This window comes from Danio rerio, chromosome 1, assembly GCF_049306965.1.
Source record: "Danio rerio strain Tuebingen ecotype United States chromosome 1, GRCz12tu, whole genome shotgun sequence".
NCBI lineage: Eukaryota > Metazoa > Chordata > Actinopteri > Cypriniformes > Danionidae > Danio > Danio rerio.
The window spans coordinates 54,029,137-54,044,306 of NC_133176.1; the positions used below are offsets into that span (position 1 = coordinate 54,029,137).

General features: G+C 35.3%; 2 protein-coding genes across 23 annotated transcripts in view; one reads left to right on the forward strand and one right to left on the reverse strand.

Annotated features, from left to right (window-relative positions):
- Window positions 1–15,170, forward strand: part of otx2a (orthodenticle homeobox 2a) — a 238,883-nt gene that overhangs the window by 18,394 nt on the left and 205,319 nt on the right. The gene's annotated exons all lie outside the window — the stretch shown is intronic.
- The window catches only part of fam13a (family with sequence similarity 13 member A), a 96,750-nt gene that overhangs the window by 16,770 nt on the left and 64,810 nt on the right, over window positions 1–15,170 (reverse strand). For all 22 annotated transcript variants that reach the window (XM_073954802.1, XM_073954778.1, XM_073954783.1 and 19 more), the window contains 3 exons: window positions 14,789–14,954; window positions 10,187–10,260; window positions 8,745–8,784 (listed from right to left, as the gene is read on the reverse strand). In XM_073954802.1, coding sequence (XP_073810903.1) covers window positions 8,745–8,784; window positions 10,187–10,260; window positions 14,789–14,954 — 280 coding nt within the window. The remainder of the gene's footprint in view (window positions 1–8,744; window positions 8,785–10,186; window positions 10,261–14,788; window positions 14,955–15,170) is intronic.

Consider the following 15,170-nt stretch of genomic DNA (forward strand, 5'->3'; position numbering starts at 1 on the left):
GGGATTGCAGGACAAGCCCCTGAATGCTGATTGGATCTCTGCGCTTCTCAGCCCCTCCCATGTTTTTTTTTAGAGTGGGTGTGGTTAATTTCATGTTTTTTTTTCTCTCCACCCCTCCTTTTCTGTCTGCGCAGCTGTGTGTCCCAGTATCAGAAAGAGAGAGAGAACATGCAGAGCACGCAGAGCACGCAGGCTGATTACAGGAAGACATGCTTTCCCAATATGTTCACTTCAGCATTCCTCAAAGCCTTCTTTCGGTTTCGATGATGAACAATCAGGCTGGAGGGCTTTGCGAGAGGTGCAGACAGATCTAATCTGGACAAACATGCAGTCGGTCACTCGCACAAACACACACTTCCGGCTTTGGGGCGTGGGACGGGGGCTATTTTTGGAGCAGAGAGGGGAATTGGCCTAACTACAAAGATTGAAAAAAAAAAATCTGATTTTTTTTAATTTATTGCCTGCCATTTGTTAAAATGTTGAAGTGAAATTAGCTTTGATGCCCTTTGTTTTTTTCAAGAAGACATTACAGATAATTTTGTATGTATAGTTTATATGAACTGGATCGTTTCAACTTTCAACATGGGATGTTACCGACTTTACTTGTTGTAGGTGGCTAAACATGCTGCAATTTAAGAAAAGACATGCAATTACAAAATAACCCCAGCAAATTAAGAAAAGATCTGTTTGACAGCACACGTTGCAAATCGTCACAACGCAAACAAATTAATAAAACACACTGCATTTTCTCACAACGCAAACAAATTAATAAAACACGCTGCATTTTCTCACAACGCAAACAAATTAATAAAACACGCTGCATTTTCTCACAACGCAAACAAAGGAATAAAACACGATACATTTTCTCACAACGCAAACAAATAAAATGCACTGCAGTTTCTAACAACCCAAACAAAGGAATAAAATGTGCTGCATTCTCACAACCCTAACAAATGAATGAAATGCACTGAATTTTCTCACAACGCAAACAAAGGAATAAAACGTGCTGCATTTTATCACAACGCAAACAAAGGAATAAAACGCACTGCAGTTTCTCACAACGCAAACAAATAAAACTCGCTGCAATTTCTAACAACGCAAACAAACAAAACACGCTGCATTTTCTCAAAACGCAAACAAGTAAAACGCACTGCAGTTTCTCACAACGCAAACAAAATGCACTGTAGTTTCTCACAATGCAAACAAAGGAATAAAACGTGCTACCTTCGCACAACCCAAACAAATGTTTGCATTGTGAGAAAATTCAGCGCATTTCATTCAAATGAATAAATCGTGCTGCTTTTTCTCACAATGCAAAGAAACGAATAAAACGCGCTGCATTTTCTCACAACACAAACAAATAAATGAAATGTGCTGCATTCTTTCACAATACAAACAAATGAATAAATTGTGCTGCATTTTTCCACAACGCAAACAAATCAATAAAACACGCTAAATTTTCACAACTCGAACATCATTATTTTAACATCCTGATTAGCCTAAATAACCTAAATATCCAGTCAGTCACGTTTTAGCGTTCCTTTGAAACATTTTGTTGTGTTCCGTTCTGTTTGCAAGTGTTGTGAGAAAATGCAGCGCGTTCAGTTGTTTTTGTGGTGGGAAAATGTAGCACGTTTTATCAATTTGTTTGCGTTGTGAGGATTTGCAACACGTGTGCTGTTAAATTGCTAATGTTTTATGTAGTTGCATGTGTTCTTATATTGCACCACGTTAAGCTCTCTCGGCCACCATACTGTTGTTTCATTTTGATGCTTAAGTCGCTCTTAAAAATGAATGAACAGCCTTGCTTAAAGAGATGGTCCATCCAAAAATCATTTTCTCACCCTTCACTACCTAACCTGTCAAAACCTGTTTGAGTTTATTTTTCCTATTGAACACAAAAGAATGAAATTTAAAAAAATACCCATTGATTTTCGTTGCAATTTTTTTCTACTAGTATAGAGGTCAATGGATGCAATAACTAGCTTGCACCAGAACAGAAGACAGAAACTCGTAAAGGTTAAAGAACCATTGACTTCCATAGTAGGAAAAACAAATACTATGAAAGTAGTCACAGTTTCGTTTTCAAACTGTTTGCTAGTTATTTTATTTTCAAGATTTGTGGTGAACTATCTGCTGCTGCTTTCAGTAGTATAGCAATAAATATCACATATAATGGTATTCAAACTCACATTGGTAGCATTGAACACTGAAGACAGCACATAATCAGTACCTGAGGGTATCATTGACATAGTAGAATGGGCTGTTGTTTTGCTAGAATGTTTTGGAAATAAAAACTATTACTGTTTCTATTATAGTTAAACAAACAACCCAGCTGACATTCTCATTTTAAAGCAAGCCAGCACAAGTGCACTTAAAGCTGAACATTTCAAGATATCCGATCGTTTTAAAAGCACACTGCAGTATCTATTTTTTGCCGAATTCTTTAGTGTACATGTCCCGCATTACTGTCAGTGTGATAAATGTCCCAGTTTACTAATATTACGCCACACATGGCTTACTCATGCTAAAGCAGCTCGATCTGTAACGCACTTGTGCCATTGCAGACGTGCTATTTATGGCGATCTGATTTTGATGATGTGAAACATAAGTGCATAAAATTGCAACACTGCTGATACTCCATCAGTCCAAACTTGGGGAAAGGACTTTGTGCTGTTTAGGGTTGTGCACAAGGCTGTGTAAAATGCCATCCTGCCAATGAGATGATGTTTATTACCAATAGGGAAGATAAGCAATGGAATGGGAAACAGACTGTCCAGACATCCTGTATGTGAGGACTTTGGCACTTCATTAATGTCTTCTGTAAGGGATTCAACACATAATGTCTCGCATTGCACAAATACACACTCATCAAAACTAAACATCAGTTCATGTGTAGGCTGGATGTTTTTTACAGCGCGCTTGTGAACCCGATGTATAGTTGAAGTCTTTTTTTAAATATTTCCCCAAATTATTTTCACAGAGCAAGGAACTTTTCACAGTATTTCCTATAATATTCTATAATTTTATTCTAGAGAAAGTCTTGTTTTTTTATTTAGGCTAGAATAAAATCTTTTTTTTTTAAACCATTTTAAGGTCAAAATAAGGCAATATTTTTAGCAGTTTTTTTTTTAGTTTGTCTGCAAAAGAAACCATCATTAAACTATAGCCTGCCTAATTTTTTAACTTGCCTAATTAACCTGGTTACGCCTTTAAATGTCACTTTAAGCTGAATACTAGTGTCTTAAAAAAAATATATTGTCAAACATTATTTACTGTCATCACAGCAAAGATTAAAAAAAGTTATTAAAATTAAAAATAAATGTTTAGAAATGTGTTAAACAGAAATTGGAAAAAAGGTTATTAGCCCTCTTGAGTACTTTTGTCTTTATATACAATGCCTACTTGCTTAAATTATGGCAAAAATACTTGAAAGGTGGAAGTCAGTTGACTTAGATCAACAGGCTTTTTAAAAGATTTGCAGCCTTCACATGATGTTTGTCCCAGAAAAACACCGGCTGAAATCTCTCCAATCATGGGCAATCAACAGTAAACAATTCATCAGATGATCTTCTCGTCATCAACTGTTTACGTGATTAAAGAGGTGACAGCTAACAAGATTATATGGCTGATGAGATTTGAGTTTTATTATGGATATAAATATTTCAATCTACGCATCTTATCATGCCCAGGGATGCCAAAACATCAGTAATCCGCTCTAGAAAATCAAACTAAAGGGCGCTGCAGGTACTTTAAAGAAGTATTTAGTTGAAAGCAAGTAAATTTTTGAGCACAGTATAGTTTTTCTTATGGAGTTATTTTTTGTATAGTTAATTTTTTCTTTCATTTTCATCAATTGGTGAAGTTTGTTCCTCGCCACTGGCTTGCTTGGTTTGGGACTTGTGGAGCTGGGCATTGATGGATTTGCTCATCAGTGTTTGGACTGTCCGCAGTGAAAATTAAACCACACTAAACTGAACTTCAACTCTGAAAATTACACTGAAAAAAATTATTCAAAGATGATTCCTTGAATTTACGAAAATATTTTAAATGGTTGTAAACAATTTGTTTGGGCTGGATTTAAACAAGCAAGTTAAGTTGAACATGACTAAATTTTCTTTGTTTGCTTAAATTCAACACAAATAAATTGTTTGCAACAATTTTTCAGTGTAAACTGACACTTTTAGTTCACTAAAACTTCTATGTCAAGCTGCTTTGACAATCGACATTGTAAAAGTGCTATAGAAATAACGATAAATTGAATTGAATGTAGTTCAGCTATAGCCTTCAAATTGTGTAATGCAAACAAAACTGACCTAATGTTCAAGTTCTTAGAAACTGATGTTGTGTTTCTGATACCAGGCCACAACAGTAACACTATATTCCCAGTCAGCCATGATTAATTTCTCAATTATCCGATAATGATTACAGAGGGTTACAGAGATCAAGTGAGTAGTATTCATCTGGGTCATGTGACCCCAAAATGACAGACCTCATAAGGCAAAGCTCTTAATGTGATTTCTAAACAGCGGTTAGAGTGCTGACACAACTGAAGTCTTCATTTGACTTGAATGTTAAGAAGTTAAACACTCATTTTCTCCAAAATTACTTATTATGTACTGTAGAAAACCTGAAATATAAGACTTTATTGCAAATAATGCTACATTCATTTACAATTAAAAGGGATAATCCATCTAAACATAAAGAATTCCTATGTACTCATCCTAAAATGATTACAAGCCTTTATGGTTTTCTTTCCTCAGTAGAACACAAAATAATATACCTAGAAGAAAGCTGATAACCATTGGACGTTCCATAGGAAAAACAAAAACTTTGAAAACGAAATTCAGAGCTGTGACTCCTTTCAAACCGTTTGCTAGTTATTTATTTTCAAGATCTGAGGTGAACTATCTGCTATAAATGTCACATATAATGGTATTCAAACTCACATTTTGCATTTGCGCATAAAAAATGTTTGATGGACATGGCAAGATGCGCATACATTTTGAAAATGTGCATTAAAAACGTGCATAACTGAGTAGGATCAACTTTTTATTCAATAAGGTGCGCATTAACTGCGAAGAAAACACTTTTACCAAACACATTTCAGTCTGCGCATTTAAGTCAGGTGATTTTTATTTTATTTATTTATTTTTAAGAGATCATGTAATGATCAAAATGTGTGTGTACTGATAAACCAGCAGGATGAGCCCATTGTAAAATATCTGAAATGTTGTTTTAGGTCATTTTAAAACGCCGTAACCATTTCAGTATTGGTGCTATCATATTATTAATGACCTCCAGAATCAAGAGCATCTGTGCTCCGCATCTTACGTCTTCAAACACCACTGCGCATTCACTGCGTGTCAGGATTGTCTTCTGAGATGCAAGTTGTTTATTAAATTAAGAAAAGATTAACGCAGCCTCTGCTAACACAGCAAATTCAGTTTTTACTGTTGATATTTGGCGCCAGTAAATCAGGAAGTGACAATTTTGTTCGCTTTGACTCATTGGATGGAAGCGCTGCTGTATTCGCACATCTTTTATGCAATGATCCAGTTTGCACATAAAATTAATTCGCATTTTTGGGATGGAAACATAACTAGTTTCATAGTAGTTTATGTTGTTGTTTTGTTGCGACATTGTGGAAATCGAAACAGTTTCTAAAATAGAAATTTTGCACATCGATGCCACTCTTGATGAGGACAAAGATTAGTTTTAACATGAAAAGGATACCGTTTATTGCGTGTCACGGCGTTGTGTGTAGTTAGAAAAAACATGGTGGGGAAAAAGTGACACAACTGGAGTCTTCATTTGACCTAAACATTAAGACGTTAAACACTCATTTTCTCCAAAAGTACTATTTACGTACTGTAGAAAACCTGAAAATCGCAGTCTTTATCACAAATAAAGCTACATTCATTTACAAATTAAAGGGATAGTATATCTAAAAATAAAAATTTACTATGTACTCATCCTAAAATGGTTCCAAACCTTTATGATTTCCCTTCTTCTGTTGAACACTCAAGAATATATTTAAAAGAAAGCTGAAAACCATTTACTTCCATAGTATGAAACTATAAAACAAATATGAAATTCAATGGTTAAAAGTTTCCAGCTTTCTTCAGAATATCTTCTTTACTATTCAACTTAAGAAAGAAACTGAAACAGGTTTGAAACAAATAAAGAATGAGTAAATTGACAAATTTACAATTGTGTGTCTCTTTAACACTCCGCTATCAAATCAAACCTATCATCTAGTCATTTTTTGATAAACTCTGTGGTTAACTGATAAAGCTCTGCATGTGAGCAAAGGATTGTGACTTTCAACACGTTCACTGAAATAAAAGTATTTAATCAGCTGCCAGCATCAGAGCAATAGGAAGCTCTTTTACCACAATGCATTGCATACGTGTCGCAGATGGGTACAACATGTTCTGTATGCACTGTTAGAGCGCATGAATGAGTGAGATCTCACGCATGACATGCAATGACACACGAATTTAACATGTATGAGTTTGCACAATGAGAGTGAATTTAGCAGGGGCTTAACAAAACTAATATACCTTGCTAAAGAAGAAGCAAAGCAGACTGTTTTCAAGAAAACCTTACAAAAAGCCTTGGAAGGAGAAAGGAAGTGGAATTGAAATATACCATACAAATAATTTAAGAGTGCATTTACACGACGATGTTCTAACATTCAAAAAGTTTCCATTTTCATAATATACTGTGTACAGATGGTAACGGTGTTAAAACCAAACCCTACTCGCATTAATAAATATATTAAGTCATTAATGCCAACAGATTAATATGCATTCACAGGGCTCGAAATTAACCTTTTTGCTTGGTAGCACCGGTGCTCCTAACTTTAAAAATGTAGGCGCATCAGCCAAAATTTAGTCGCACCCAACAATTATGAGCACCGTTACTACAGGTTTTATACAAACATATTTATTGTATTTGAAATCAACACTAATCAAACTAACAAGCAAAAAAAAAAAAATATATAAATATGCGTGCGTGACGAAAAATGTCGAAATCCCGTGATCACAAGAAAATAGATTTTTATAACATAACTGAGTGACCAAAGCATACACGGAGTGCTCACCGGCCCTGCACGCACTGCTTGAATGAATCTGTTAATGGTAAAACGTTAACTGTGCTGTTCTCACAAGTGCTGTCTGATATTGCACTGATGCTTTTGACACATATTGTACCTTATTATATGCATACGTCATGTTAATAGCCATACCGGTCTTTTCATGAGTAGCGATAATAATTTACTCAGTGCAAGCCCGTTTGCGATGGTGTACGTGATGTTAAATTTGACATATAGCTGTCACTTGCACGGCGGACAGCATCTGGCGATTATATGAAGGATTAAACAGAAGCTCTCGTGCTAGATGTGGCAAAGGGTTACCTGAAAACTCCATCCCACAGACTTTTTACAGCGGACTTGAAGCCAATGGAAGTCTTCTACTCTTGGAAAAGTGTAGATGGTGGATTAACATTTAGCACATGATCACTAGTAAGATGTGTCATTATGTGTAACTAGATGGTTTCTAAAACTAAATCTGTCCGCGTTATCTTCAATCTCATCTTTAGCTCTTTAGTTTTCCGCAGTAGTAGCTCTCTCTGTCATCCGAAGCCAGAAGGCGCTGAATGAGTGATTGACAGCTGATATTAACCAATCATTCGCGTTCAGTGCTAGAGCAGTGGGCCAATAAGAAGAGCGCGAAGCCGGGGCAAGCATTACGGACTTGGATTTGTTTACTGCAGCAAGTTGACATGACAACTGTTTTAAACCATTCCTGAGCACTGCGTTTCCCGTTCCAAGTGCAAACAAAGAGCTTAGATTTGCATTCTGCGTGAATGTCTCCCGAATCCGCGCATGTGCTGAACATTTTGCCGTAAAAACTGGTCGCACACAACATTTTTAAGCACTCGCAGAAATGCTCCCAAATATATTTTAAGGTAGCATAGATAAAATTTCGGGCGCATATGCGACCAAAATGGTCGCAATTTCGAGCCCTGATTCACATGACAATTTAATAGGGAATAATAATAGTATTGTTTAAAAAAAAAAAACTTGCACTCTGAATCACATTTTCAAAAGTTTGACTATATTTAGCCCTCCAAATGCCAAATAAATACAATAAAACTTTCTATTAAAAAAACTTGACTATCTAACAGTGTGCATTGTTGTTTAAATGTATCCTAAGTGTTCAAAAACTTTTTGGAGCCACTTTATATGAGTATTGAGTATTGATGTGCAACCAGTGATGTGCAACATCAGTCAGTGCTACAGCTTCATAAAGCGACATGCAGGTAGACGCAGCTAAAACAGAAGGCTTTTGGTCCGTTGGCGCATTGACATTAAATAGTGCCAGAGCCCAGATGGCATGACAGCAGGGGTAAGGCTAGGTGGTGGTCCAACAAATCCAGGATGTTCTCACAATCACACCAACAGACTGTTTGGATACATTTCAGAAACTCCTCTCTAATCCCTTTATCCACAGATCTGATAACGTAAATCAGTGGTGACGTCTATTTTAATGCCATTATAATGGATGATCAAATCACATTGTGAAAGATTTAATATGCTTAGCTATTTAGTGTCCTTCTTGCGGGCATCTTCTCATATTAAGTCAGTCACTGAAATATATTGTTCATTTACATTTTATCTTTTGAAATAAATTGACTTTAACAGTTTTTAAAAAATGAAAGGAATGAACTAAACTCACCTGAAAGTAAGTACAGCTTCTGTCCTTTACGTGGTTCCCTCTAAAAACAAAAGAATGTAACATTGATATTGTAAAAACAATTCACAAATGATCCACAGTAAAATCAAACTTTTGGTTTTTAGCTCAAACTTTTAAGTGTGAAATTGTTAGAAACAAAAATGCATAATTTGGAAAGCAATACTTCCAGAAATGAAGCAGGTTTGACGTTTACAATTCTACTGTTATTGATCTTGTAGGAAATCCAATAGTATTGCTTTAAAGGTGCAGGATGTAAGTTTGACACCGGGTAGTTGAACTAGGTATTGTACACATGGTTCAAAACATATGCAAGCGCAGGTTGCCAGATTGATGACACCAATAGCAGTGTGCCTGACTGTCGAGCCTAAAGGCTGATTTAAACTGTTCTAAATAAAACAACGGCACACGATTAGAAGGATATTTTCATATTAAAAGAAGTTTTAGTTCTAACCAACACCTGAAATTTTAGAAACGGCTTCTATTTCTTGCAGCTGAATATCAGAAATATCAGTGATCACCTCAGGTACATTTCATGTGCCTAATTTAGTGTTAAATGCTAATACTGGGAGTTTGAATGCCATTTTACATGACATTTATTGGCTTACTACTGAAAGCAGCAGCAGATAGTTCACCTCAGATCTTGATGGAACTTTAGAACTGTGACTCAGTGCATGATTCAGCTTGTACAATTAATAATGGTAAAGAGGTTTAATATGTATTAAAATGATTTTAAACCTTACTATTTCGTTGGAGGGCAGTTAGTGCACTATTCTGTGCTTCTGAATGGCTGTATTTAAATTTCTGCAGTGTTTCGTCTAGTGCAAACAGATAAATGACGTATCATTGCAAATCTTGCTACAATGTTCACCTTATGTTTACATTCATAATATTTATATTTTTTGCTAATTAATAACCACCTCATGTGGAACTGAAATCTGGGTCTCATTTCGGAGGCTGCTACTGTCCCCGGGAGGTCGCATTTCAGTCGTGGACACATACTTCGAGAGCCTTTTTGGCTGAATGAATGAAATATGCTGTTTTCTACCAAGGCAACTCAGGGTGCTGAAATATAATCGGGTAAACTGTCATTGGGCGGGTTAAATTACCAAGACATTTTGGCACGTAACGCACATTTTAAAAGCAGAATATCTGACTTCAGCATTGTTTTTCAGATAAACAAGAATGTTCACTTAGCACTTCTGAAATATCTGCAAACATTTTATGGTATTATTATGCTTTAGAAGAGTCAAAAACTTGCATACAGCACCTTTAATGTTCTTTTGTACTATTTGGATTTTTTCAGTCATGAGAGGTACAATCTCAATGTAAACTTAACTGGTAACTCAATGAAATCCCCATAAAGTTAATTCAATATCCCTACATGCATAGAACTGCCATAAGGCGTGTAAAGAAGTTTAATTTACCTGTAATCAGATGACTCCATGTTTTCCGTAGCATTTCGGTTGTATGCCCCAGACGGCCCTTGAAATTCCATTGACTATGTTAAAAACAAAAAAATATATAATTTTATTTGGTTTTGTTCGAAAATCACGGCAGTAAAGTGAAAATATCTTGTAATGTCCAATTGCTATGGAAGTTTGCATCACTAAAATGTATTGTTATCATCATGTTTGAAAAACGTTTTTCAAGTTATCAAGGTATCCGCGGGGTCTTAAGTCTAAAATTTCAAAAGCCTTAAAAAGTCTTAAATTCACTGAAATATTGTCTTTAATCATTTTAAACAGGTCTTACTTTGTCTTTGTTTATTTAAAGCTACCCAATCGATCCAACACACATCCAATCACCAACAACACATCTCATTAAAACGTTTAGCAAAACTATTCATAACTAATATTATAATAGTCTGTTGTGTAAACATTTAGTCTTTAAAGAGTTTTTTTTTTATTATGTTGAAAAAAAAAAGTATGTAAACAACTAAGGTTGGCTTGTTTTGAAACATTATTTAAAATATGTGGCTAAGAGATGACTGATTAGATTTTTTTTCTGCTGGGCCATTAAAATATCCTTAGCATTAACCCTATAGAAGTCTGAAATTTCATTCTTTATGGTCTTAAAAAGGTCTTAAATTTAATTTTTGTTTGGTGAAGCCCTTTTTATATACATTTTAACCAATCAGATTCTACTCAGTGTAACTTCCATAGTTTTTATTAATAATTCTGAGTCAGTCAAGTTAGTGAAAAGTAGAAAAATACTTTTTTTTTTTTTAATTAACTGTTTACTGTCTACCAGTGTTTGAGCTCGCAGCAGTGAATATTAAACCACACTGAACTGAACTAAACTGAACTTCAACACTGAATACTGGACTAACACCGTTTCAATTTAACATAATATTCTATGTGAAGCTGCTTTGACACAATCTATATTGTAAAAGCGCTATAGAAATAAAGATGCATTAAAATACTGTCATTAGAATTTGTGTGTGGCGTCAGATTTTTGTCTACACAACAAACTTTATATCTAATTACGCTAATCAAAACCTATTTCAAACTGGTAGACCACAGGTTGACCAAGAGATGTTTAAGTAAAACCGAGACATTACTAAAACATCTGTAATGGGGCCTCATGCACGTCATTGTGGTACACCTGCAAACGCTTCGAACACTGTGGTCTGATCTTCTGAGGTGAATCCGGAATACAAACACACACAGCGAGCAGCATAAACATGAGTCAGAGAGAGCTTCTCGTCAAAACATTATTCCGATAAAAGCAAGACCTGCAATTTGCCTCCATTTTCCACAGAGATGCATTATGTGCTGTCTCCCGTGAACAAGGACAAGAAGGATTTGAAGATAATTAGCTGTTCTTGTGACTATTTCATACCGCACGTTGACATTGACGTTGATTCACTGACATTGAGAGTTATAAGGCATAGTTCATGTAAAAATTAGACCATTCGCTTCAAATTAATTACATAAGTTCTTCTGTGGAACACAAAAGAGAATATTTTATAAAATGATGGTGCATATAATTAAATGTTTAAATATTTATTTATTGAGAAAAATCAAACAAATGTTTTAAAGTTTTTTTTTTTTGGTGAAATTAATTTAATTAAAGTTGTTAACATTAGTTATTAAAAACACTTAAAATGTAAGATTTTTTTTTTTACAAACAATGAAAAAGTATAAATATTTAAAATGAAAATTAATAAAAAAAAATTCATATAAAATGTATAAAGGGATGCTCCAATCAGGATTTTTGCAGCCGATACTGAGTACCGATTCTTTGTCATTGTGATCAGCTGATGCCAAATACCGATTCTTTTATATAACTATGCCCATAACAAGCACATTTTCCCTCCATGTATGAGATCTCGCCTGACCTAGGAGAATAAATTAAGGATGTTGCATGCAAGCACAGAAGCAGCTTTACAAAAAAATAGTTGATAAAACAGACAGAAAAAAATTGTTCGAAAAATGACTGACAATGCAATTTGGAAACATGGCTCACGTGTTGTAGCGCTTTGGTGTTTAACCTGAGTTGTAAACTCGTAAACTAACACTTGTGATCTGTTTATGAGATCGACAGATCAGCGAGTACAGATCAGGTCGTGAAATGTGATTATCAGCCAATACTGATCATCGGCCGATCGATTGGAGCATCCCTAGTCTACGGTAATTATTTGTTGTTTGAAAACCTTGTTTTTTGTATTTTACATATATCTGTACATTTATTGAACATAAATTAATACTACACTGAAAAAAGGTTCATTATGCAAATTTTTGGCAAACAATTTATATGTGCTGAATTTAACTAACAAATTAAGTTGAACGTTACTACAATTGTTTGTTTGTTTTAATTCAATCCATATAAACTGTTTGCAACCAGTTACCCTAAAACAATTTAGTAAATTAATGAATATTGTTTTTTCAGTGTAATCAACAGCTGTTGTAAAATATTGATGTTAATACAATATGTAATGAATCCAACCTTAATATGAAGAGTGTTCTCCGTTTTTGTGCTAAAACTGATTGAAAACTAATAGATATTTATATTTAAACATTTATTTATGTGCTTTTTGCATTTTTACACAAAATAGAGAAAACCCCAATACAATACAGTAGTAATACATATAAAATACAATACATAAAAATACTAGCCTATGGCAGAACACATAGAGACAAATGCGCACAAAAGCAACATATAATTTGGCTGATCAGGTCATGCATAAATAAAAGTATTTAAAAAAGTAGCATTGTTCTCATATTAGCAGAAAAATGCATTATCCTGACTATAGTTTTATTGTCAAAGAATAGTTTGGCCACATAAATAATAACACTGTATAGATTATGAAAAGTGAATATCAATTACACTCAGGGGCTAATAACAAATTGATTAGGAATTTTCACATAGTGATACCGGTAAATTTCCGGAATGACTTTGCCAGTAAATTCAAGAAAGCGCTGTTCACTCAGGCAAGAACGTTCCGGAATTTTTCCGGAAAAGACCATTCACACATTCACTCCAAAATACCGGTATATTCTGATATTAACCAGAAATTACCTCTGAACCGCTGCGCTTATATTAGTATACATATAAGGGGTTGGCCTTTTGTTGATTGTTTTACTTATTTAAAGCTTTAGCATTCATGCGGCTGCTTTTGTCCCAGAGACATCCAAAGGCAGAAGCGCAAACCGCAGCTAAATGTGTACACATTTGACTACATTACAAATTCTGTGGATGGATCAGTATTGTGAACAACCTCGATGAAAACATATGGAGGAACACTTTCACATGTCGAGATGTTCATAATATGTGTGTGTGCTGGCGCTCACCAAAGCAGAAAGGTAAAGCCTTGAAGGTAAACAAACAGCGGTTTATTATAAACATTTTATCTATAATTTTCTTACACAGTTGGCATTAAGAAACATTATCTGACTCGCATTCATTCATTCATTTTCTTTTCGACCTAGTCCCTTTATTAATCTGGGGTCGCCACAGCGGAACTGCCTACTTATCCAGAACATGTTTTACACAGTGGATGCCCTTCTAGCTGCAACCCATCTCTGGGAAATATCCATAGCAGCTAAATGTGTCTGGAAAAATATTCAAAGGCTTTTATTTTCATATACAGCGCAGATGTGAATGCGCCAGAATGTTCTGATTGGTTAGAGTAGACATCCCACTTCAGCACACTCTAAGCATGAACACACTCTTTCGCGAATTAATGTTAATATTAAATGGTGTAATATTAAATATTGAACGGCATAAACATAATGTTACAACTACTCTTTCCGGAAAATTGCCGGTACAAATTTACCGGTATTTTTAAAAAGGCCCCGTTCACACAATGATCCCTTTCCGGAAAATTGCCGGTAATTTCCTGAAAGGTCTGTTTGTGTGAAAGGGGCTATTGACAGGGGTCATTGGTTATGCTTGCATTTCTTCCAATGCATAAAGGTGTTCTAATGTCTGTCTTAAGTAAACTTAGGTACACATAGGTAAAAACTAATATATTTGGAATATTATTAATGATCAAATAGCTCTTAATGGTCTATTAACTGGATAGTTCAAACCCCCCAAAAATAAAATTCTCACTATTTACTGAAGTGCTTCAACTTAAAAACTAAATTCTGAAAAATGTTGGAAAAAACAACCATTGACTTCTATTGTAAGAACAAAAATACTCAGGACGTCAAAGGTTTTTCCAAAATTCATCAGTATATAATCATTTGTGTTTAGCTGAAGAAAGAAACAAGTGGAGGCTGAGGAAAAGAAGACAGATTTTTTTTCCTTTTTTAGGTGAACTATCCCTTTAATGTAACCTGAGGAACATTTAACATTGAGAGAACCTTGACAGAATGTTAGTTTTGGCAGTGTTCCTTGCAGTTTCCAAGTTTTATTACTTTTTGTGTAGCTTAAACACTGGGACAAGTTACACGTTGAAGATGAATAGCTATTGTGCTTATTGAAATCAGTATCTCTGTGCAATGGTAATAATAAATGTTGACCTGCTCGCAGAACGTCAAAGACAAGGCCATGGAGATAAGACTGAAAAGCAGACTTACAGCGGGGGTGTCCTGGTTGTCCGAGAGCTCAGTCAGTGTGGGACTGTGTTTGGGCTTCTTGTTTTTTTTAAGCTCGTGTGTCAGCGGCAGCAGCAGCAGACTTCTGTCACCGTCCTCTGTGACCCTCACGCCCGGAGACGGGACATTCTCTTTATCACCCTCAACCCTGAGAGACACACAGTTTCACATTCAGACACCACAGAAATGAAGAAAGACCAGACAAGGACTTTCTGTGCTTGTCCTTTACTCGCGGGTTCACTCATAAGGCCAGAGGCTGAAATGAAGCCATCTGCGTGTGATGCCTGATCTACTTAAATGCTGACCTGACTGTTTATTTACATCTCTTTTGCCGGAGTTGGATCAGTATGTGTCAGTTGAGCCA